The sequence below is a fragment of the Leuciscus leuciscus genome (assembly GCF_965113295.1).
Source record: "Leuciscus leuciscus genome assembly, chromosome: 4".
NCBI classification, from domain to species: Eukaryota; Metazoa; Chordata; class Actinopteri; order Cypriniformes; family Leuciscidae; genus Leuciscus; species Leuciscus leuciscus.
The window spans coordinates 29,358,455-29,384,587 of NC_138728.1; the positions used below are offsets into that span (position 1 = coordinate 29,358,455).

Here is a 26,133-nt window from a genome sequence, read left to right on the forward strand (position 1 = left end):
AAGTGGTGCTTCTTACCCTCTTGTTCCATGTAGTTACTGTCACGGTAGACGTATTCTCTGTTCCTTTTAGTCTCGTGTTTATGTTGTTGTGTGAGCGCGTGTGCAGTGGGTGTGTGTATGACATCACCTGATCCGCTCCAGCTGATCATCATCACTTCACCAGCTGCAAGCAATCCACTCTTCTATAAATACTCACCGTTGTTGTATCATCCTTGTCAGATCGTTGGTTGATGTCCTCCGTGTTGGTGTTCCGGTGTCCGTTCCTGCCTTGTGTTCCTGTTCCCGTTCTTCGTGGATTTTGTCGTCTTCTCACCGTCACCGTCACAGCACTTCATCACGGATCCTGACCATCTTGTCCCTGCGTCACCCATCTCACTTCTGCTTGTACTGTTGACTGTGTTGCCGTAATAAATATTACTTGCACTTGCTTCCTGTCTCATCTAGTCATTATGACAGAACGATCTGACCACGGAATGGAAGCAGCGAGCGCGGATTCTGGATCATTTGAAGAGTTTGTTCATCACAGTATCCGAAGAATGGATTCGCAACAACAAGAGATCGGCGACACGGGTCGCGCAGTACAAGCCCTGGTGACGCAGGTGTCCGAGCTCACCCAGCAGATCCATCGCCTACAGATTCCCGCTGCGCCGCCCACACCGGCTGTTCCCCCCGCAACACCTGCAAGACCTTCCCAGTCCGAGCCTCGTCTACCCACACCGGAGACCTATTCAGGTGAACCAGCTTTTTGTAGAGCATTCTTGACGCGTTGTTCAATGCACTTTGCTCTTCAACCACAGACTTTCAGTACGGAACGGGCCAAAGTGGCGTTCGTTATCACCTTGCTGACTGGGAAGGCGGCACTCTGGGGAACGGCGGTGTGGGAGAATCAACATCCATGCTGCGCCTCGTTCCAGACCCTCTCCGCCGAGATGAAGAAGGTCTTTGACCGAGCGCTTTTGGGGAGAGAGGCTGCCAGGACATTGGCGGATCTTCGTCAAGGTGAAAGATCAGTTTCAGATTTTTCTATCGAGTTCCGGACCCTGGCGGCGGAGTGCGGCTGGAACGAGGAGGCGCAGTGGGATATGTTCCTGCATGGGTTGGCTGACCACGTCCAGAAGGAGATCTACGCCTTGGATCTACCTACCACACTGAACGGGTTGATTGACTTGGCTCTGCGGGTGGACGCTCGGCTATCCAGGATCGAACGTCGAGTCCCGTCCACCCGTACCTTCGGAGGGGTCGACGGTTCAAGATCCAACGGCAGGGACGTGGTCAGCCCAGTCTACGATCCCGAGCCCATGCAGGTGGGTCGAGCTCGGCTTTCCCGGGAGGAGAGGGAGAGGCGGAGGTCCCAGGGCCTTTGCCTATATTGTGGAGGAGCGGGACATTTTTCATACAACTGCCCGGTAAAAGGCCAAGCCCGATAGTAAACTTGAGGCTACTATCGGGTGGGATCTCCGCCAGGAAGACCTCATCAGCTGTTACATCTACCTCCACGCTCCTCCCGGTAAGACTAAGATGGTCAGTCCACCAGCACGACTGTCGAGCACTTCTGGATTCTGGGGCTGAAGGTAATTTTATGGACCACTCATTCGCACAACAGTTACAAATTCCCCTCAAACCCCTCACCCACAGAATCGCAGTTCACGCTCTAAATGGACAGACACTTCCCACCATTTCACTATCCACTGAAGAATTAACCCTCATCACTTCTGGTAACCACTCTGAGACTATTTCATTCTACATCATGGATTCACCTCTGGCACCCGTCGTCCTCGGACATCCCTGGCTCATTCAACACAACCCTCGAGTGGACTGGCATCATAGAGTCGTGCTGGAGTGGAGCAAGGAATGTCATAAGTCTTGTCTCGTGTCTGCTTGTTCGTCCGTGCCTGTTTCTGTTTTTCAGGAGGAAACAGGGGATTTGTCTAACGTGCCCGCGGAGTATCTGGACCTGAAGGAAGTGTTCAGTAAGTCTCGTGCTGCTTCTCTTCCTCCGCATCGTCCCTATGACTGTGCGATAGATCTACTGCCAGGTAAGTCTCCGCCTAAGGGCAAGTTATATTCACTCTCTATTCCGGAGAGGGAGGCTATGGAGAAATACATTTCTGATTCTCTAGCAACCAAGTTCATTCGCCCTTCCTCTTCTCCAGCGGGGGCGGGGTTCTTTTTTGTGGGGAAGAAGGACGGTTCTCTGCGACCTTGTATTGACTACCGGGGGTTGAATAACATCACGGTAAAGAATACTTATCCTTTGCCGTTGATGTCTTCAGCCTTCGAGAGGTTGCAGGGAGCGTCCATCTTCACTAAATTGGACTTGCGTAACGCTTATCATTTGGTTCGCATTAGGGAGGGGGATGAGTGGAAGACTGCCTTTAACACCCCCAGGGGGCACTTTGAATATTTGGTCATGCCCTTCGGGCTGTCCAACTCCCCGGCAGTTTTCCAAGCACTGGTCAATGATGTGTTGCGAGATATGATCGATCAGTTCATATATGTCTACCTGGACGACATATTGATTTTTTCTTCTTCTCTCCAGGAACATGTGCAACACGTCCGACGAGTGCTTCTGAGGTTGCTAGAGAATGGGCTTTTTGTCAAGGCGGAGAAATGCGAATTCCATGCACAGTCAGTTCCTTTCCTTGGGTACATCGTGTCGTCTGAGGGGATGCGGATGGACCCTGAGAAGATCAAGGCTGTGGTAGATTGGCCAAGCCCGGATTCTCGCAAGGCCCTGCAGAGGTTCCTGGGGTTCGCCAACTTCTATCGGCGTTTTATTCGCAATTTCAGCCAACTAGTCGCACCTCTGACCGCCTTGACCTCCCCCAGAACGACGTTCAGGTGGTCTAACACAGCCGAGGCTGTGTTTACTAAACTGAAAGGCCGCTTTGTTTCAGCCCCCATTCTTGTCGCCCCTGATCCATCACGTCAGTTCGTGGTGGAGGTCGACGCGTCAGAGGTGGGAGTAGGTGCAGTGTTGTCCCAACGCTCCCCTGTAGACGACAAGGTGCATCCATGCGCGTTTTTTTCTCATCGGTTGTCCCCGGCAGAACGTAATTACTACATTGGCAACAGGGAGTTGTTGGCAGTTAAGCTAGCGTTGGAGGAATGGCGCCACTGGTTAGAAGGGTCAGGGGTACCTTTTATCGTCTGGACTGATCACAAGAATTTAGAGTATATTCGCACTGCTAAAAGACTGAACTCCAGGCAGGCTCGGTGGGCACTTTTTTTCGGTCGTTTCGATTTTTCTATTTCGTACCGCCCGGGTTCTAAGAACATCAAACCCGACTCTCTATCTCGCATATTTGATTTTTCCGCACGCCCGACTACTCCCGAGTGCATTTTGCCCGAAACTCTAGTCGTTTCCACACTCTCATGGGAGATCGAATCGAGGGTCCAGAAGGCCTTAGAAGGGGTAACGCCTCCGCCCGGGTGTCCACCGAGCCGCTTATTCGTGCCGGAGGGATTACGGTCCGACGTTATCCAGTGGGGTCATGGTTCCAACGTGGCGTGCCATCCAGGAGTTAATCGGACTAGTTTTTTAGTCAAGCAACGATTCTGGTGGCCACGTATGGCTCGCGACATTCACGATTTTGTCTTGGCTTGCTCGGTTTGTGCCACTGGTAAGACTTCCAATCGACCTCCTGATGGGTTACTTCAACCGCTGTCGGTTCCTTCGAGACCCTGGTCCCATATCGCTCTAGATTTCATTACCGCCCTCCCACCCTCTCAAGGGAACACGGTCGTTTTGACCGTGGTGGACCGGTTCTCGAAGGCAGCCCATTTTGTCCCCTTACCCAAATTACCCTCAGCTAAGGAGACAGCGGTAGCCGTCGTAGACCACGTCTTTCGCTTACATGGCCTCCCGATTGACGTGGTCTCTGACAGGGGACCCCAGTTTGTGTCCAAATTTTGGCGAGAATTTTGTAGATTACTGGGGGCGACGGTTAGTCTGTCCTCAGGGTTTCATCCCCAGAGCAATGGTCAGACCGAGAGAGCCAACCAAGATTTGGAAAGGGTGTTGCGATGTTTGGTGTCCAAGAATCCTTCCTCATGGAGCCAGCAACTCTCTTTGGTGGAGTACGCTCACAACACGTTGCCAGTGTCGGCCACGGGCCTTTCTCCATTTGAGTGTAGTGTAGGTTACCAGCCACCTATTTTTCCCAGTCTGGAATCCGAGGTTGCGGTTCCCTCCGCTCACGCCTTTGTCCAGAGGTGTCATCGTACTTGGACTAGAGCCCGTGAGACTCTACTCCAAGTGGGAGCGCGCACCAAGGCCAAGGCCGATCGCCACAGGTCGAAGCCTCCCGTATACGTCGTGGGTCAAAAAGTGTGGCTTTCTACTAAGAACATTCCTTTGCGTACCGTCTCTAATAAGCTTGCACCTAAATTTATTGGCCCGTTTACTGTCACCAAAATCATTAGTCCGGTGGCAGTCCGCCTCAAATTGCCTCCCGCGTACAGGAGGATTCATCCCGCCTTCCATGTGTCTAAGATTAAACCAGTGTTTCATTCTCACATTAATCCGCCTGTCCCGGTTCCTCCCCCACCGCGACTCGTAGATGGGGAGACCACTTATTCGGTTAATCGTATTCTGGACTCTAGGCGGAGGGGACGCGGATTTCAGTACTTGGTGGACTGGGAAGGTTACGGTCCGGAGGAGAGAAGTTGGGTACCTGCTAGAGACATCCTGGATCACTCCCTTATCGATGATTTCAATCGACAGGTAGGGGGGCCTGGGAACGCCAGGAGGCGTTCTTAGGAGGAGGGGTACTGTCACGGTAGACGTATTCTCTGTTCCTTTTAGTCTCGTGTTTATGTTGTTGTGTGAGCGCGTGTGCAGTGGGTGTGTGTATGACATCACCTGATCCGCTCCAGCTGATCATCATCACTTCACCAGCTGCAAGCAATCCACTCTTCTATAAATACTCACCGTTGTTGTATCATCCTTGTCAGATCGTTGGTTGATGTCCTCCGTGTTGGTGTTCCGGTGTCCGTTCCTGCCTTGTGTTCCTGTTCCCGTTCTTCGTGGATTTTGTCGTCTTCTCACCGTCACCGTCACAGCACTTCATCACGGATCCTGACCATCTTGTCCCTGCGTCACCCATCTCACTTCTGCTTGTACTGTTGACTGTGTTGCCGTAATAAATATTACTTGCACTTGCTTCCTGTCTCATCTAGTCATTATGACAGTTACAGGGTAAGTATGACATTGCGGGCTGTAAATTAAAGTGGTGCTTCTTACCCTCTTGTTTCATGTAGTTACAGGGTAAGTGTGACATTGCGGGCTGTAAATTAAAGTGGTGCTTCTTACCCTCTTGTTTCATGTAGTTACAGGGTAAGTGTGACATTGCGGGCTGTAAATTAAAGTGGTGCTTCTTACCCTCTTGTTTCATGTAGTTACAGGGTAAGTGTGACATTGCGGGCTGTAAATTAAAGTGGTGCTTCTTACCCTCTTGTTCCATGTAGTTACAGGGTAAGTATGACATTGCGGGCTGTAAATTAAAGTGGTGCTTCTTACCCTCTTGTTTCATGTAGTTACAGGGTAAGTGTGACATTGCGGGCTGTAAATTAAAGTGGTGCTTCTTACCCTCTTGTTTCATGTAGTTACAGGGTAAGTGTAACATTGCGGGCTGTAAATTAAAGTGGTGCTTCTTACCCTCTTGTTTCATGTAGTTACAGGGTAAGTGACATTGCGGGCTGTAAATTAAAGTGGTGCTTCTTACCCTCTTGTTTCATGTAGTTACAGGGTAAGTGTAACATTGCGGGCTGTAAATTAAAGTGGTGCTTCTTACCCTCTTGTTTCATGTAGTTACAGGGTAAGTATGACATTGCGGGATGTAAATTAAAGTGGTGCTTCTTACCCTCTTGTTTCATGTAGTTACAGGGTAAGTGTGACATTGCGGGCTGTAAATTAAAGTGGTGCTTCTTACCCTCTTGTTCCATGTAGTTACAGGGTAAGTATGACATTGCGGGCTGTAAATTAAAGTGGTGCTTCTTACCCTCTTGTTTCATGTAGTTACAGGGTAAGTACAATAAAAACACATGTAGGCCTACACACACAATCTGACATCACTTGGAAAACCTTTATTTGAAAAACAACTTATTTCAAAACAGATTTACAACATATTACACTTCTTATTCTTTATTTATTTTTTTTTAAATCAACTTTTCATTTCAAATACTAAAGTCCTGATAGAAAGTAGCATGTTTTGTCCTGTTTTGTTTCTCTTGCATGGCTCCCTCCTCCTCTTGGTCCTCCTCTTCTTTTTCTATCGTTCCACTGATTTGCCTAATCATAAGGAGGAGTATTTTTCTATTCTGTATTATGTATTAAAAGAAAATACAGTACACCCAGAAATGTTCTCATAATTTACTCATCTTTTCTCTACCGACCAACTGTCACCAGCGAGTGCATGAGAGTCGGCTTGAATGGCTTCACGTTTGCTGAAGCTTTAAGCGTCCATTGCATCCTCGCGGGTGTTTGATGTGAAACTCGCGCGAGAACTGGTGTCTCTGTTCTTCTGCATGGTTTGTTTTTCATTAGTATTATCTGTTATTGTTTGTATTTTGTTGTGAGCAATAATAAAAACATGAAAAAAATAATAATAATTCGACATTCGGTTTTTCGGTGCGCTTACGTCAAGCTTTAAATTTTCAAGCGTAAACTTACTCAACCCTCTCATGAACGCGCAGGTGACAGTTGGTCGGAAGCGATAGTCTACAGTTTAAATTTTTTTAATATTTGGTATTTTTCTTAAAAACGTTTATCGTTTCACTTCAGAAGACATTGATTCATCCATTGGGGTCGTATGGATTACTGTAGTTATTGTTGTTTGTGCTGTTGTCAACTTTTAGGAACACATGAGCTTGCATTATATGCATTTACAGAGATTATTTATTTTTCTAAAAACTTTTGTTTGTGTTAATCTGAAGAAGGAAATTTGTATACATCTCGGATGACATCAGGGTAAAAGATGAGTAAATGGTGAGGACATTTCTGTAGCCTACTGTAGGCTATTTTCTTTTAACACATAATACAGAATAGCAAGAGACATGTCATGGGATTCCTTCTTAAGATTCATCAGTGGAAAGAAAGAAAAAGAAGAGGAACAAGAGGAGGAGGAAACCAAGCAAGCGAAAGTGCTGTAAATCCGTTTTTAAATAAGTTTTTTTTTTTTTTATAAAGTTTTCCGAGTGATATCAGATTGTGTGTGTGTACATGTGTTTTTATTGTACTTACCCTGTAACTACATGAAACAAGAGGGTAAGAAACACCACTTTAATTTACAGCCCGCACCCAGTAACTACATGGAACAAGAGGGTAAGAAGCACCACTTTAATTTACAGCCCGCAATGTCATACTTACCCTGTAACTACATGGAATACTTACATTCTAAATAATTTGCCTAAATAATTTGTTATTTTCCTGGTTGTTACCCCTTTATTCCCAAAACTTTACATATTATTCCCCTATACTTACACGTACGTACTTTATAGGTACACTGTAATTACCAAAAGTTACACTGTAATTTCGTTTTAATTACGCAGTATTTTCCTGGTTGTTACACCTTTATTCCCAAGACTTTACGTATTGTTCCCCTATACTTACACGTAAGTACTTTATAGGTACACTGTAATTACCGAACGTTACACTGTACTTTCATTTTAATTACGCAGTACTTTACGGGCTGTAATCTAAAGCGTTACCGAATTTCTTAACTAAACAAACTTCAACAACATAAGACTCCAATGTATAAAAAAAGCTTTCATTCGATTCCTCCGTCCTCCTTTTCTTTCCTTGTAGCCTTCCCTCGTACCCTAAAGGGGGAGGAGCTGAGACGTGAGGAAAGGAAACGAGGATGCACAAATAAGAAATGAGAACCACCCATTGTATGAAACCAGCAGAACAAATTTGACAAAAATCCCCTTTTGTAGTTAAAAAAACAACAACAAAAACCCCAGAGGGATCTAACAGCATGAAAACAAGTAAATAATGGCTGAATTTATTTGTTGAGGTGAACTAACCCTTTAACCCACCAAATAGAAATTGTAGTAAATGTATGTATGCATTTTGTATTATAGTAATACCTTGAAGAAATAAGCAGCTTTGAGCATTTATGCCCGAGACCATTTCAAAAAAGGCTTTACAAAAATCAATTACATTTAGGCATTTGGCAGATGCTTTTATCGAAAGTGACTTAATGCATTTATTACAGGGACAATGACCCTGGATCAACCTGGAGTAAAGAGCATTGCTGATCGATCAGTATCTCTTACCAGTTCAGTGGTTTAGCCCACTACACCACAAAGGTAATAAAGCTCTATAAAATGACATTTGGCAAGAAATGGAATGCTGACAACATTAATTGTAAAATATTTTAATCTTTTTAAATGTTTTAAAGGTAGTCATGCTCATGGAGAGCAGGCACAGGGATGTTTGGAGCAGACCCCGCAGCAGCCAGATTGTCCCGCACATGTTCTCCCAGTCTCGCTTGAAGGTTGTGGGGTTCAGGGGGACCGTCATCATGGTCTTCCTCTGGCTCAACAATTTCCCCATTGAGAAGAGCGAGATTGTGAAGCGCAGCTCAGCACGCAACAACCTCAGGTACGAAGGCAGGGTTCACCTCTAAGGCCTTGAAGAAAATACAGCACCAGCGTGTCTTCAGCATCCCAAAAGGGATGCCATTGAAATGTAAAGGGAGATATTTTCTTTGACATAAATCGCTTTTTAACTATTTGACATAAGGCTCAACCTTTTTCTTTCTTACGGTCTCTATTAATCTGGTCCACCAGACAAGTGGAACATTTACGAGCTTACATTTTAAACCTAACAGCTTCCACCATCTTACTCTTTAAAAACACAATCTTATGCCCTATCTATACTGTTGTGTTCAGAAATTGCTAAGAAATTAAAAAATTAGAGAATGAAATCTGTCTCATGGTATTGGCCACAAGTTTTCAAACCCTCAGTCGCAACCCTCAGTTACATTAAAAAAAGAAAAATAACTAAATTTGTTTTCATAAAATCAGCCTATAGAAAATGAATAAATACACATATATATATTTGACTTAAATAATTAACAGATTAACAAAACAAAAGCAAAAAACTGTTCGACAGTTGCTGAGTCTGATTCATTTTTGTGAGGTGTGGCGCTCCAAAAACAAGTTGATGGAAAAGAAACTGAGACAGTAGAAAGAGCATACTGTTTGTTTATTTATTTTACAAAAGCACAATGTTCTGTTTTATTGTGAGTGTACACAAATAAAAGTTTAACACTTTGCAGTTTTGAAAAATGTCCTACTCTTATCTGAATGACCAAAATGATGGAGTATGATTTTTGTTTCCTCAGTTTGATCGCGCAGGCACCTTACGCACACACAACATATTCCAACATTGCAAACTTGACATCGCAGTCAGTTCATTATCAAAATAAAGAAGTCAACCTAACATATAAAAAATTGCACTGCTCAGTTTAAATAGTCAATAGTACAATTCGTGCCATTCAGAGTGAACAAGTGTTACCAAGCACAGTTTTGGGCATGTGAAGAGGATAATTTTTTTTCCATAGATATTGGACGCTGATGATGTACAGTACAAAGCCTATAATAAATAATAGTTGAGCATCCAAATATATCGCGAATATGGAGACATTTGGATTCGAATATGGATTTAGTTTTGGCTTGTTTATAGTTACTTATATTTTTTCATTATTGTTCTGTTCTGAATACCGCTAAATTTAAAGAATCGTTGTGGAGTGAGGGGATCTAAAAATAGCCTATAGCTATGTTTGTAGTGTTTATAATGTTTGTAGACCTACACTTATAACATTTCGCTTTATTTACATGTATTGTTTCTGAATGCAATAAAATGCCACTTATATGTGACTTAGCCTACCTGTTTTTTGGGGTTTTTTCCTCAAAAACAAACAAAAAATATTTGTAGTGTATTTTTTAAGCATGCAGCAAACGATAGTAGGCTATTAATTGGTTAAAATTCTTACTGTCGGTTAATGGTTAATCAGGGGCATCCCTGTATATGTAGCTAGTTCAAATTAGTGCAGAATCAACTTTGCATTGCAATATGGTCAAGGATCAGCCAGTGCACGTGCATCATCAAAAGCGGTTGTTAAGAAAAGTGCAGAGCTGAATTTGTGTCATCTGTGCACAAGTGTGTTTTAAAGGAGAATACAGACAAATGCGCCTTTAGCCCTGTTGTATAAGTATTTTTATGCTTGGCTTGACTTGTTTGCATGTAAATGATTTTAGGCCTATATGGGTCATGTCAATTAAGGGCTCTTAATTCAGCCCTGAAAGGGGGCTCTTAATGATGACAGGTTATTCATTTCTGGGCAAGGGTGTAGTTTTGGTTTGAACATTGTCTTTACATTGGCTCCCAGTCCGCTCTAGAATAGACTTTAAAGTGCTTCTGCTTGTTTTTAAATGTTTACATGGCCTCACCTCCTCTTACCTTTCAGACTTGTTGTGTATACACCATCCATTGAGAACTCTTAGGTCTACCAACCAGAGTGTAACTGTTCCACAGTTTACCGATTCATATTAGAACTGCACCAACATTACACATTTTTAAATTAAAATTAAAAATGTATCTCTTCTCTGTAGCCTATAACTTTTATATCCCTTGTTGTTTGTTGTCTGTTGTTGTTTTGTTTTATTTTGATTGGTTTTAGAACATTGGTTTTTGGTTTTAGAACATTGTACAGCACATTGGTCAACTGTGGTTGTTTTTAATTGTGCTTTATAAATAAATTGAGATTGAGATAGTGAAACATTGGTCACTAGTTGCAGGTGGCTTTGCAGATACTGAGACCAGATATAGAGACTGAATTTACCACACACATTTACCAATGATGCATTTTCTTTTCATGCACAACTAATTGGTCATTAAACTGAAACCTGTTTTTAAGATAATTAGACAATTAAAATTAAATTGTATGTCTTTGTTGTCATTTTTATTTTAGTTTCAAACAAAAAAAGACACAAACGTGTCTTTGTGTCAACAAGCATTACACTTGATGTGTCATTTGATGCACTTTCAGTTTTCAATTCCCTTTTTTCTGTTCAGTCTGTAACACAGATTGAAAAATAATAATAAAAAAGCCTGCTTAGGAGCAAATATATAAGAGATAAAAATTTAGATGGTAGGATCTCCTCCAGGATCCCCTGTGACTCAGTATCCCTGGGAAGTAACAGACACGATATGTTAGTACTAACAAGACCCACACACCATGAAGACTGTTTTATAGAATATATTTTGATAAACAATAAAGTGAAAAGCCCACTGTCACACAATTTAATAATTCAATAATTTGGCAGTAGAAAAAAGGATGTAGGCAAGGCAAGGTAAATCACTAAACCAGGTAAATCATTTACCTGGTTCAGTGCCACATTGACCACTGTAGAGTCAGTGTTGCTGGTGGCTTTGCAGGCAAATCCTGAGATACAGATGGAGATGATGAACTGAAGGATGGAGAACACCAGCATTATTCCACTGATCCCCAGATCATCTCTCTAAAAAATATTCAACATGATATGAAAGTAGTTTCACATATAATATTCCATTATACTGAGGTAATTTCTAAACGTTATATTGTATTATACTGAGGCATCATATGGCTTTTGAACACTTCACTTTTGACACACTAAAAACGTAGCACACAAGTCGCATGGACTACTTTATAATTTTTATGATTCTTCTATTGTGCCTTTTCATCAGTTTGAAGAATGAAATCTCCAGTCCCTGGTTATTATAACTGTATGGAAAAGAGCGACCATCACAGTCTTTATTTGTAAAAATGACTTTACTATGACTTTTACTATTGGGTGCACTAAGTTAATAAAACTACCAAAAAAAAAAAAAAAAAAAAAATTATTTTATAATTATTTAATTTAGTACCTTTGTATACAAACAGATTTCCTTGGTATAACTGTAGTTATGGCCATAATCAAGATTGAATGTATGATCGTAGCATGTATGATAGCCCCATGGGCTGAAAGCTATCTCCATGGTCATCAGAACACTGGCGACCGCTGCAATTATGGCACTGATCACATTCATTCCAAGTGAGGCTTTCACCTACAGAAACAAAACTGACATGTGAAAAGTGATAGTAATACTACTTATATAACACACAGGGCTTTAACTCTGTAAACTGATGAGTCAGATGTATGGATCTGAAGAGAGCTTACCATGGTGTTGTGGTTGTATATATAAATATATATATTTTTTTTTTTATGGTACCAAATTGTACAATTATCAAAAAATATTGATTTCATTAAAAACATAAATATAAAGGTAGCAAAATCTAGATTCAAGAAATTATGTTGGTTTTTGTTGTAGTTTGGTGATGAAAATAAAATCCCAATGGCCCTTTTACCCTGTAGCCCCATTGTACCCTACTGTTACTCTAATAACAGATGACTGAAAGTGATCTGTGCTCACAGAAACTTATAACTGTTGAATATCACACAAATTAGGTCAGTTGTGCACCTGAAGCAGCTTCTAATTAGAGGTTCAGTTTATTAAATATCTGGACTGATACTACATTTTGAAAGCTTGTAATGGTTTAAATTGCACAACAATTACTTGAGTAATGTGTAGTGTATACATTAGAAACAATATATACATACACTACTATTGACAAAAGAAGAGTTATCCCCACAGATTTAAGCAAATGTACGTACCACACACAAATTAAGTTTATTCTGCGCTGCAACAGACAGAGATCCAGCACTGATGTACTGAGAAAGAAACACAGGACATTTCAAGCTCATTCTGGTAATTAAAAGCAAGCAAGTAATTAAAATCATTAAAAGCAAAACAATTAATTGAAACTTACAATTAGGGATCCCCAGTAGGTTATGCCACTATAGGCAAGAATAACAGGGAAGTTGGAAAAGGTGGTGAGCACGATACCAAATAAGAAACACACCATTCCAATCATTATTTGGACAGTCTAGAGAGGGCAGACATGGGTCAAGTGTTTATATTTTTGCTTGACACACACACACACACACACACACACACACAAATAATCTATATTAATATTTTATGCACTATATAAAGAGGACCAAACTACGGCCCACCGAACACTTTCATCTGGCCCACGAGGGAGTTTAAAAAAATATAACACTTGAGTAACGGTTTTGGTTCAGAATTACTAATTTGATGCAATAGAAGCGAACGCCAATAGATTGCAGTATAACGTTAACCCTTTCACGCTTACGTTTAAAATATTCTAACTGACCCCCCAGAGTGAGTTTTTTTATGTCGACCATTATTTTAGAATGTTCCCCCTTAATGTTTCCATGGCGACGCGTCACTCTTGTCACGTGATACACCGCAGCCACAATATGATAGATATATCGCTTTAATATTGTTTTTCCGTTTTTATTCAAAATATTCACAAACTTGCTTACCATGTCATCAACTATCTGATATTCTGATTCTCAAATACGTGTGTGTTTTGCCGTTTAAAAACCTTTATAAATAATCTTGATTTTGATCTATAACATGAGACGGGTGCCGCCATGTTTGTTTGTGCCGCAGTTCAGAGAGTCCTGTCTGTCGGATTTACAGCACGTGAATTCATCAGTTTCTCCCGAAATACATGTAAGAAAGTGAGAGGAATATATTAAACTTTATAATTACTTACTCTCAGGGGCACAGAAATAAAAATCCCATATATGGGACCGTACCGCTCAAAATTGAGTAAAAATGAGTGAGCAAAATACTTCTTCACCAGTATCGGACGTATGTATAATATGCCGAGAAAGTATTGCATTTTTATTTGGATCCAAATATGTGTGTGAACAAACCTTCTCAGTCATGAACAACAAATCCCACCGCAGATCAAATTTAACAAATAGACACTTATCAGCTATCCTGAGGATCTTTACATCAAAGATCACTCCAGACTTTGACACCCTTGCAAGGAGAGAGGACCAGGCTCGTTGTTTACATTACACTTTAATAACCATGTCTTGGAAAGACAAAAACTAAGGTTCTCCCTCAGTTTTAATCAGACACATTTTAAGATGATTGATATGCACATAGTAATAGCAGTGCACATGAGATTATATCTGTTGTAAATTTGACTCAATAATAGATATTAAATATGAATTGTTGTTTAATGTGAAATGCAATGCAAATGCAATGCATACCTCCAGTGTAAATAAAAGTTACTTTATCATGGATTTAGTATTCAGCCCTTCAATTGGTTAGCAAAATTTGATGTGGCCCTCTGGTCTAAAAAGTTTGCCCACCTTTGCACTATACAATCTAAAGGCAATTAGACCAGCACAAACATATTAAAGGGATAGTTCACTTTGAAATTAATTTTTGGTATGTTTTAGCTTACCTCAAGGGCATCCAAGATGTAGGTGTCTTTTTTTCCGCAGTAGTTTCAATTTTGATATTTTTAGGTCAAACCGTTCTTGTCTGTCAGTCATATAATGCAGGTCTATGGTCATTATCTCAAAGAGTCCAAATTAAAACAATTCCCCGTCGTCCAAATTAAACAATTCCCCATCGTAAGTACACATTGATGTCCTAAGACCATATATATATCTATGCACCAGTCTGCGTACACGTCAGATCAGATCACTCGGACGTGGCTGTGTTCAAGAGGTAAAAACGATATAAATACTGTTCGTTTTCTCACACAAACCGCTCGTTTCGTGTCTTAGGCCATCAATGTGTACTTACGATGGGGAATTGTTTAATTTGGACGACGGGGAATTGTTTTAATTTGGACTCTGTGCATGCTCTTTGAGATAATGACCATCGACCTGCATTATATGACTGACAGACAAGAACGGTTTGACCTAAAAATATAAAAATTGAAACTACTGTGGAAAAAAAGACACCTACACCTTGGATGCCCTTGAGGTAAGCTAAAACATACCAAAAATGTATTTCAAAGTGAACTATCCCTTTAACTTGAGAACATATGACAACAACTTTTAATGTTCTGTTCATTTTTATCACAGATTGGAAACGAGACACTAAAAATATTCCACAAATCATAATTATAATTCATCATTAAATGCATTACCCCCAATGCCTTTGGTTGTGCTTTGAAAAATCCAGCGAGAGCCGTATTGTGATATACTCCTCTGGTCTGCTGTCCATCATCACAAATAACAGCATTTTGTGCCACCTGTGGATTTACTTGGATGACAACTGTAGCTTTATCAGTAGAGATGACCTTGCTGGTTTCCATTATAAGTTTTCACCTGTAATTAAGCATTCAAATTCTGCAGTTCACAACTTTCTTAAGGTTGCTTTTTTTGTGTTTGATGAACAGTACAATATTTATATGAAAAGCATTAGCTAATGCCCTTGTGACTTATAAAACTGTGAGACTGCCGGTGTTTTTTACACTATAATAAAAAAGTTTATATCACAATCGTTTGATTTTCTGAGTTAAACAGTTAAGATATACGTATATAGTATGTTTGACAAGGATGACTTTGAAGTTTCTCCTCTCTTCTGAAAGATCAGAGGATAAAATCTACATTATTCACAAATATTTTGTCTGATTGTATATTTTGTAGCCTACTGTCCAAACAAATGACAAAACTTGAAGAAATTGATAAATTGAATTTTATGAACAAAGTATATCAATAAATGAGCAACAACGAGCAACACTAAAACTATCACTGGTGTGAAAAATCACAAAAGTCAAAATATGATAATTATTTATAATTTATATCAATATAAATACAGACATTATAACAAAAAATAGTATAAATGTTAACTGATGCAAAAAATATTTTACCTGAAATGAGATGAGAGGTTGAAGTAGATGTCTGATCGCTCTTATGGCATATCTTTGTGTTTGTGGACTGTGAAGAACCACTGAGGAGGAGCTTGCTTTAAATGAGTTTGCTTTATACTTAGACTATAGGATTATGTTGATGCCTTTCCTCCTCAAATTCAAAGGGCTTAGGGTTATACATTATTTTGTTAGTCAACTTTAGACATTCTACTAACAATGAGTAACTTTGAATGAATATTGAACTGAGTATGATTTGTAAGCTGTTTTCCTCATGGGGACCAAAACATGTCCCCACAAGGACAAGGATTTTGGATATTACCATCTTTGTAGAGACATTTTATTCCCATGACTTAGAGAACATCTGAACCACACACACACACAAACTTGTTTTATATCTTTCCATAGACTTCCCATAGATGTAATGATTTTTATACTGTACAAACGGTATATTCTATCCCCTTACACTAACTCTACTCCTAAACTGACCCATCACAGAAAATTTTCTGCATATTTACATTTTCAAAAAAACATCACTTGGTTTGATTGATTAATAAGCAGTTTTCCTCATGGGGCCAGACCAAATGGCCCCACAATGTAAAAAAACATAACATTTTACTGTCTTTTTGGGGACATTTGGTCCTCTCAATGTAGGTTAAACAAGAACACACACACACACACACACACACACACACACACACACACACACACACACACACACACACACACACACACACACACACACACACACACACACAAAATAACCCAATTATGTAGATAACCCATAATAATGTAGATAGTCAGACAACTACAGCTGAATGACAGTTTCACACCAATGAGATAAAAGGCAGTTTACCATTGTGGTCGCTTTATATTTACTTTCTATTCTGCTAGCTGTACCTCTTGTCATTTGTAGAAATTGCCTTATCTGACATGAGAAGTCAGCAGTACTGCAGTAACTGACAGACACACAAAAGACATAAAAGTGCATGTCTTTGTGTCAGCAATCATGTCATTTGATTTTCAGTACAAAGTGCATAAAAATAAGGTAAATAAAGTTGTTTCTTTATTGTAAATAAAATGCATGAAGTTTTCTGTTTGCTCCACTGCATCACAACAAAATAAAAATAAATAAAAATACAAGTCCAGGATATAATCATTCAGAACCTTGGTTAGCAAATACAATCTTTGGTCTACATCAAACATAAAATGGAAATACATGACAAAACATTGGGCCATTGAACATTCTTCATGCAGAAGCCTAATAAGCGTACCTCAATAATTATAAGATATGTACAAATATTCTTGCACAATTATTAATTGGAAGTAATAGACAAGACATGTTAGTAGCCTAACCATGAGACTCTAATCATTATCTGTCTTAATTGTGCTGACAAGAACCACAAACCATAAACAAGTCAAGTCCCCTTCATTTATATAGCGCTTTTAACAATATGAATTGTTTCAAAGCAGCTTTACAGTGATAACAGGTAATTACAGTAACAGAGACTGTCTTGGCTTTACAGCAGTTCTAGGACAAAGTTATTGTCCAGCTAAAGTTAGTTTTGATTGACTGATTCACTTCCGTTGTGAAAATCATTAGTTATTAACCCAGGGGCTGCTAACATGACACCGCTCTAACAGAAAACCCTCAATGCGCTCGGGCCCGCTCAACTGCACAAAACAGTGCCTGGTGGCTCGAGAACGCACTCCCGGAAATAGGTTCCAAAGTGCAAACGATTATCAGTTATCTCTGCGCAAGCACATGCGCATCACTTGTTCAGTCCATTGGTATGCGCGTTTGAATATATATGTGCGCAGGCATGTAGTCCTTCTTTACAAATCAACTCTCAACAAACTACTTGTCTGGCCTTAAAAATGTATAATACAGAATTATTTATTGCATCCGCGTAGCCACTTATAAACCATCCATAATAGCATTACAATAATCTAGCCTTGGTGTCATGAACGCATTAACTAATTGTTCCGCATTTGTCATTGAGGGCATATGACATAATTTAGATATATTTTTAAGATATTTTAAGATTAATTTCTGAATTAAGAAGTAGGAAATTACTAGTCATTCAGTTTTTTATATCAGCTATGCATTCCGTTAATTTTGTGAAGTGGTAAGTTTCGTCAGGGCGTTAAGAAAGATAGAGCTGACTATCATCAGCATTACAGTGAAAACTAATCTAAACGTTCTAATAGTTTTTTCTCTTTTTTTGTCCGTCTGATGGGTGTGATTGGGGTGTGACTTGAGCGCACATGAGCGGTTGTTAGTCAGGGCCTCTGCTAAGCTGTTGCTAAAGTAGTTTGACAGATCCACGCTTCAGTTTTGGGAATTTTTGTTTCTTTTCAGCATTCATGCATTTGTACTGACAACTCCATACGTTTATCCATGCATTGATTTACAGTACTGATATTTTGATTATGTTGTCATATTAATTTCTTGCTGTAATAATTTTTTTTAGTTTATTCTGCAGTGTCGATTAGAAACTACTCAACCAGAGGCCCCACGGCTAAAAATGTTGATTTTGATCAAATAAAAAATTGTGGTGAAACAAATACATAAATTAATAAGTTTAAATGTCATGACTGTATATTTACAGAGTAGTTAAATATGAAATTGACAATTTTCACCTGAGATTTGGTAACAAATTACAGGGGGTAAAATGACTTTAGAAAGATGGCAGCATCATTATTTTATTTTCACACAGAGATTGGTAGGTTTGTTAGTTAAATCTGCTGACTTTAGCATTCTTTGTTTAATTATATGCCAACGGGGACTTTTGCCCCAAGTTTGCATGCCTGTTACTCAAGAATGATTAAAGATATCTTAATATCCTTTTAGATTTTGGTTCTTAACAAACTTTTCTTTTGGTATCTTCATTGTAAAGGCTCTATATGATTTAATCCCAGAGATATGGAGATCTTAATGTGGCTCCATGAGTAAATTGGTCAATTGTACACATTTTTTAGTGGTCAAAAACCAAATGTGGGCCACTTTGCATACAAATATAGCCATTTATTTAATATTTTGCCATTTATTTAATATTTAAGTCTTTCTTCAGAAAAAATATTAACAAAATAAAAAATTTGAGCTGGGGGAGTTTCCAAAATTGTATTGATTTTACATGGAATGACAAAATAGCAATAATAGCATCACCACCACTAAATCATTTACCTAGTTTAATGCCACATTGACCACTGTTGAGTTTGTGTTGCAGGTAGCTTTGCAGGCAAATCCTGAGATACAGATTGAGATGATGAACTGAGGAATGGTGAACACCAGCAATATCCCAATGATCCGCAAACTCTGCAATACATTCAACAGCCCCATTTATAAAAGTAGTTACATAGATAACATACAGTATAACTATATTGATTGAGTTTCTAAAAAAAATATATTGAAGCAGGGATCATTTTGAGCGTGTCAACAATGAAAAAATATATTTAAGTGTTGTTAGTGGGTCACCCTCAACCAAACCTCCTATGAGCTGTTTTTTTTTTTTTGGTTTTTTTTTTTTGCCGTGTTGAAAATAAAATATAAACTACTTTTATAAATGTCTTGTCCTTAGTCGTTGTAATTGTATGTAAAAGAGTGACCAGTAAAGTTTTCAGAATTTTTCCATTTTTGTTCTATGGAGGAAATAAAGTAATATACTGGTTTGGACTCATATGAGGGTGGTTAAACGACAGAATTTAAATGTTTTGAGTGAACTGTCCCTTTAAGTAAATAACATAGCAATTTATTACAAATTATTACACATTATACATTAATACAAAACATTGCATATTGTGCATGTAATACCTCGGCATGTGAACTTGGATTCCACCTTGATAATACTCCTAACTCTATGGACATCAGAAGAATGGCGAGTCCTGCAGTTATGGCACTGAACACATTCATTCCAAGAGAGGCTTTCACCTACAATGAAAGAATGTACTTGTTTCAGAAAATTTATCTGAGAACAGAGGTGATTTAAAGTGCACAGTCATAATTAATAATGTGGAAATGCATCAAAAACAATGTGATAAAAGTTATAATGTGCTGAATTTAGTGGGGGATACTGTATGTACGTACGACACATGGATGAAGTTTTTTCTGCGCAGCAACATTCAGAGATCCACCACTAATGTACTGAAAAAGAAACATAGGACATGTCAAGTCCATTCTATTAAATTAAAATGAGAGGTAATAAAGCAAAACCATTAATTGAAACTTACAATAATGGATCCCCAGTAGGTTATGCCACTATAGACAATAATTGCACTGTAATTGTTGGCATTTATGGTGAGTAGAACACCAAGAAAGAAGATAACCACTCCAATCATTATTTGGACAATCTAGATGGCAGATATAGGTTTGGTGTTTTATTCATGATCGTATAACATTTATGTCTGGATATACAAAAAATAGAAACTATTGATGATTTATGTACTAGAGTCTAAATTGAATCAAACGCATATCTTTTCACTTGAGGGCATAAAACAAGAGATTTCTTTTATTTCTTAAAGATCTAGAAGAAATAAAAATAATTATAAGAACTCCCAAAACCATATATATCATTATAATTAAGCTTTAAATGCATTACCCCCAATGCCTTTGGTTGTGCCTTGAAAAATCCTTTAAGAGCATTGTAACTTGTTCCTCTGGTCTGCTGTCCATCAAGAAAAATAACACTGTCCTGCTCCGCCTGTGGATTTACTTGGATGACAACTGTAGCTTTATCAGTTGAGATGACCTCAATGGTTTCCATTCTAAGAAAAGTTTTGGATTTCACCTGTAATAAGAATGTTCATGTTAATCTTATTCATCAATAAATATTTGATTGTCTGTGATAAATACAGTTAATTTACATGTATGCATTATTTTTTTCACATAAAGTTCATCCTCTTTTCTCAAAGATAAGAAATACTCATTTAAATTGTAAAACATTTGATTTTGAAATGGGCTATATTATTATGAATCTTGTCGCCTAATGTCAAAATAAATGACAAAACATTTAAGTTTTGTTTTTAGTACCAAGCAATAAATGAACAAGTTACACTGAAATCCTTACACTGAAATTCACTGTTGCGAAATATATTATTCAAAACATTATTTCAATTAATTTATCAAAATTATATATAAACACAATCTTAAGAAAAGAACATAGATGTTAATTGTTATAACTTAATAATTAAGTTTATAAAATATTTTACCTGAAATTAGCTTTTTTTGGATGTCTAGTAGCACTTTTGATGTATCTGTGTGTGTGTGTGTGTGTGTGTGTGTGTGTGTGTGTGTGTGTGTGTGTGTGTGTGTGTGTGTGTGTGTGTGTGTGTGTGTGTGTGTGTGTGTGTGTGTGTGTGTGTGTGTGTGTGTGTGTGTGTGTGTGTGTGTGTGTGTGTGTGTGTGTGTGTGTGTGTGTGTGTGTGTACTCTTTGAAGAACAGTTAAGGAGGGGCTAGAACGTTTCCGTTTGTAGAATTGAAAATAATCTTGACTGTTTTTCTACCCCCTCTTCCTACCACAATGACCATTTGGAGTTCCCAAAGACACAGATAGTGATCAGGGCCTTTAGGCCAATATGTTTGTACTTTGGGGGTCGATGAATTGTCACACCTTTAGTACGGTGGGGAAGTTGTAATTATCTGATCTGAATTATCTGAAATATATATATATATATATATATATATATATATATATATATATATATATATATATTTTAGAGTTGAGCCGGATACTTGGCTGAAACGAGTATCCGGTACGGATAAAGCACTTTTGTTGAGTACGAGTATTATACGAGTAATACGAGTCAATATCTGTGCTCGGATTTAAAAAAAAAGAAAGTTATGTTGAGATTAGGGCTGGGCAATATATCGATATAAAGAATATATATATTATTTTAAATGCGATATGGAATTAGACCAAATCGCATATATCGATATAGTTCAAATTTGCGCTGTGATCCTTGCTCCAAGCAGCTGACCCGGAGCTCTGCACTGCTCCCCGCGCCCCCGCCCCTCCTTTTCCACTTTGCGTGCGTGTTTAGAGCATGTTATGTTATAACTTGAAATAAAGTCTTTCACCTCAGAAAAAGGACTTTCTTGTCCTGTCAGCCGTTATACTGTAGTCGTAGCGCACACTCAATTGCACGCGCAACTGCGGCGGCGCGCGCGCTTTATCACCTCACTGTATATAAAGTGCAAAAGAAACTACGAGCATGCAACGCCGTTACGTTTCTAAATTACACGAAATAAAAGTAATGCAGGTATGATTTTCATTCTATTCACCAGGAGCAGTTTCCATGTTTCATTAACAGTTCTTGTTAGTATTGTGTAGGCCTATTCACCATGGTAACTGTCGTTTCCATATTAACCCCAAAATGCCACTATTTTTCTTTGTGTAATTTTTTTATATTTTTAAATGACTGTGGTGGCTATGGAAGCTTGTTTCCGCCACAGAAAAAAATGTATAAATAAATAAATTGCGACTTTTTATCTCACAATTCGGACTTTTTTTCTCAGAATTGCGAGATATGAAGTCAGAATTGTGAGATATAAAGTCAGAATTGTGAGATATAAAGTCGCAATTGCAAGATATAAAGTCAGAATTCTGAGAAAAAAAGTCAGAATTGCGTGATATAAAGTCAGAATTGCGAGATATAAAGTCAGAATTCGGACTTTTTTTCTCGCAATTGCGACTTTATATCACGCAATTCTGACTTTATAAAACATAATTGCGAGATATAAAGTCAAAATTGCGTGTTATAAAGTCAGAATTGCGAGATATAAAGTCAGAATTGTGTGTTATAAAGTCGCAATTGCGTGTTATAAAGTCAGAATTGCGAGATATAAAGTCAGAATTCTGACTTTTTTACTCGCAATTGCGACTTTATATCACGCAATTCTGACTTTATATCTCGCAATTGGGAGATATAAAGTCAGAATTGTGAGATATAAACTATTCTGAGGTAAAAAAAAAAAAAAAGAATAGTATAATAGTATAATGTTTGCAACTTCACTTCATTGCCTGTAAGAGTTGCCAACGGACAAAAACAATGAGAAATGTACGTACGCCAGACATGAAATTGGCGTGGAGGAACGCACATTCTCGCGTTAATTTCACTGTTAGTACATCCGACCGTGAGCGTGAAAGCTGATACATGAGGCCCCTGGAGTGTTATTTAGATTTTTTCATTTATTTTTATTCATATTTTGATTTTGAATTAGTTTTATTTTTAAACTTATTTCAGTCTGTTGCACAGCAACATTTCTAATTTTGCCTTCAATTACACTGTAATGTTGTAAATCAATTTCATATGTCATCTGCTAGTAGCCTATCAGTGATACTGGCCTTCATTTATGGGTCATTCTATAATTAGGGGTACATTTCAAATCCATGGGTTGTATTTATCATTTTTACTGAATATTCACTTCAATGAAGCAATGATCACTTTTATATTTGGGCACATTTCTCTTTATTTCATGCAGAAAAGTAAACCAGTTCCATAAGTTAATTAGGAGAAAATGCATATGCTGTACTGGAAATTGCAGTTTTTGTGCTGTCCGATTTGCTAAAAGTCAAGTTTTGCCTTTCAAATTAACACTACAATACATGTTTTTGTATATTATTTTCATCATTATTTGTTAAAAATAATCATTAAAACAAGGCAAATGTATTTTAAAAACTAATTGACTCGTTTACATCTGTTGAGAATTCCTATGGATCACATGACGTAGCCAGTCATGGGAGGAGCTAAGTTTCCTCAGGTGCACTTGATGATTGATAAATCACTATTGTTTGGTGTGTTGGGCTGCGTTCGAAACCGCATACTTCCCTACTATTTAGTATGGGGAAAAGAGTAGGCGAGCGAAAAAGTATGTACGAATCCAAAAGAGTAGGCGAGAATTACCTGGGTGACGTATTCATTATCGCGAGATTCGGACTTAAGTGCGTTCGAATATGCCTACTTTCCTACTATATAGTAGGCGAAAACAGTACGTGAAGGAAGCAGTACGTTCGAAACATCAGTATTCATAAAAGAGTAGGCGAGAAGTTCCCGGATGGCTTACTGCTTCCACACAGATTTTTGAGTGCTGATCCGTGGATACTCACTCTTCTATCCCAGGAGGCCACGCGAGAGGATACGTCATTATCAAACATCGCGGAGATCAGCGACGCGGGTGCTTTCAAATGTGAGTAAACACGGTTCCTTGTGTTAAAATTGCATGTATTGAACTACTGTAGAGTAAACTGTTGAATTATTGAAGGTGTAAAGACGTTACACAGTGTAGTATAGTTGTGATTTTGCTGTAAAAACACGTTTTATTATGTATAACGTTAGCTAAAAGGGGAGCTCCAGTAAGGACACGTAAGTTACATCTCTAAAGTGGATTTACATAAACCAAATATATCTTAAAGACGCTTATTTTAAATGTCTTTTTACATCTGACAGGAAAATCTTCAGTAAGTATTGCAGAAGAGCACATCACAACATGAAATAGACATATGAGTGATGAATGTGTGCTAGAACAAATCTATAAAGTAACTAAACATAAGTTATTTATTTTATTTGTCCATTACTGTTGAAAAATTGAGGAGCATTTATGTTGGATAAAAAGTTAAAACAACCTCAACATGTAAATGTAGTGTTGCACTCATAAATCACAGAGGTAATGTGAGTCTCGTCTGGATGTTACAGGGACAGATGAACAGATGTGTGTTTATCCGATGGAGCTCATGAAGCTGAATGCTGCCATCAAAGGCTTTGAGTGAGTATACTACAGACATGAATAACAACAACTATTTAAATATTAAGTTGTAGTTTATTTTAATTATTGTAATTTGAAACAGAGCTATTACAGCACTTTTCTGATTCTTGATTTCTGTGCATTTGCTGCACAGCTTTTGTGGTGGAGCAGGACCTGCAAGGGAAGATGATGGCGGCATTTGTGGAAAAAAAACACGTTTTTGTCTTCTAAATAATACTGAAATCAAATGACATTGTGCGGTTAAAATGACTGTTTTTTGTGTTATGTTTGTGCATTTTTGTAGGTTCTGCAATGTCAGCAGGCTGGTGTGAGCACTGAGGATGAGGAGCCCAGAGCTGAATCCTGGAGATGGTGTCATGGATGAGTCCCTCCATCACTCCACCTGCCCTTATTGCCTCAGATAGTGAAGCACAACACATCACGCAACAACCTCAGGCACGAACTAACGGCTCACCTCTGGCGGTCAGCTGATTCATCAGAATAAAGCCACAGAATGGGAACCGCTGTGTTGAGATGGCAGAAGGATGTGGGGTTCAGCGCCTGTAGTCTACATACATGATTGTAGTTTGAATAAAGCTTTGTTTCATGTGTTGACTTGTATATGCATTTGTTTATTGTGTGATGGTGACTTTGATTCATTCTTTTACTAATTTATTAATATTTCTCATTGTTGTCAGTAAATCAAATATAAATATTTAATTCATGCTTTATTTATTGTTTGAATGAAAATGTAGATATGTTCACTATACACATCTAGAGTGTATTCATGCATAGCTATGTCGTATGACATACATTACATTTTGTTTGTTTTATTGAATTATTTTCAGTAAAAATGTATATAATTAAGTATTGGTCAGCATTTATCGTTGTTATTATTGTATGTTTTGGGGTGAGATAGCAATGCAATTCATTCTGGGGTAATATACATTTTTAACATTAATGATACTTACATTTTTCGAATATAAAATCAACAGTTTTCTCCAAAGGCGAATCTTCGCACAGCTGCCCTTTGTTCAGACATCACAAACGCTGGAGAAAACCGTTCTAGGTAGGGCTGTTGAGTTACTGATGTTATGAGGTGTATATATATATATATATATATATAGGCCTATATATATATATACACACACATATATCAATCATGGGTTTGCATACATAATATGAGATTTTATACACAGGAAAAAAGAACCTACAAGGTTGAATATCGTAATATATATTTTCTTAAATAATTAGTTATAATACACTTAAAAAATGCATTTTTTGTTATTTATAGGCCTAGGCCTGAGGGATGAAACGAGAGTTAAATTCATCAAGAAAAAGAGGAAAACAAAGCAGTAAGCCATTTTTGCTTGTGGCTGAAAATGTTTGGATATAAAATAAAGAAATTAACAACATATTCAAGAGATGACTAATCATCCCCATATATATACTGATTGGCTTCATCACTGTCTCCTCTCCACCAGTAAGCTGGTGTGTGGTGGGCGTTCTGGCGCAATATGGCTGCCGTCGCATCAAGTGGATGCTGCACATTGGTGGTGGTTGAGGAGATTCCCCCCTTCTATATAAAGTGC

At 38.5% G+C, this 26,133-nt stretch overlaps 1 protein-coding gene and 1 long non-coding RNA gene across 3 annotated transcripts; one reads left to right on the top strand and one right to left on the bottom strand.

The window, feature by feature from the left end:
* Positions 1 to 16,866: 16,866 nt before the first annotated feature.
* Positions 16,867 to 21,074, bottom strand: LOC309497692 (membrane-spanning 4-domains subfamily A member 15-like). Of its 2 annotated transcripts, XM_082168019.1 has the most exons (6): positions 21,009 to 21,074; positions 20,399 to 20,587; positions 20,031 to 20,150; positions 19,888 to 19,944; positions 19,615 to 19,731; positions 16,867 to 19,119 (listed from the first exon to the last, which is right to left on the bottom strand). In XM_082168019.1, exons 2-6 carry the CDS (start codon positions 20,561 to 20,563, stop codon positions 18,988 to 18,990), a joined length of 591 nt encoding a protein of 196 aa, XP_082024145.1. In that variant the 5' UTR covers positions 20,564 to 20,587; positions 21,009 to 21,074; the 3' UTR covers positions 16,867 to 18,987. The 2 variants fall into 2 exon arrangements, with proteins under 2 accessions (XP_082024145.1, XP_082024146.1); XM_082168020.1 differs by lacking the exon at positions 20,031 to 20,150.
* A 3,450-nt stretch (positions 21,075 to 24,524) lies between these two features.
* On the top strand, positions 24,525 to 25,154 carry LOC309497294. The gene is made up of 2 exons (XR_014205471.1): positions 24,525 to 24,562; positions 24,696 to 25,154. It is a non-coding gene; the product is annotated as an uncharacterized lncRNA (long non-coding RNA).
* Positions 25,155 to 26,133: the final 979 nt, after the last annotated feature.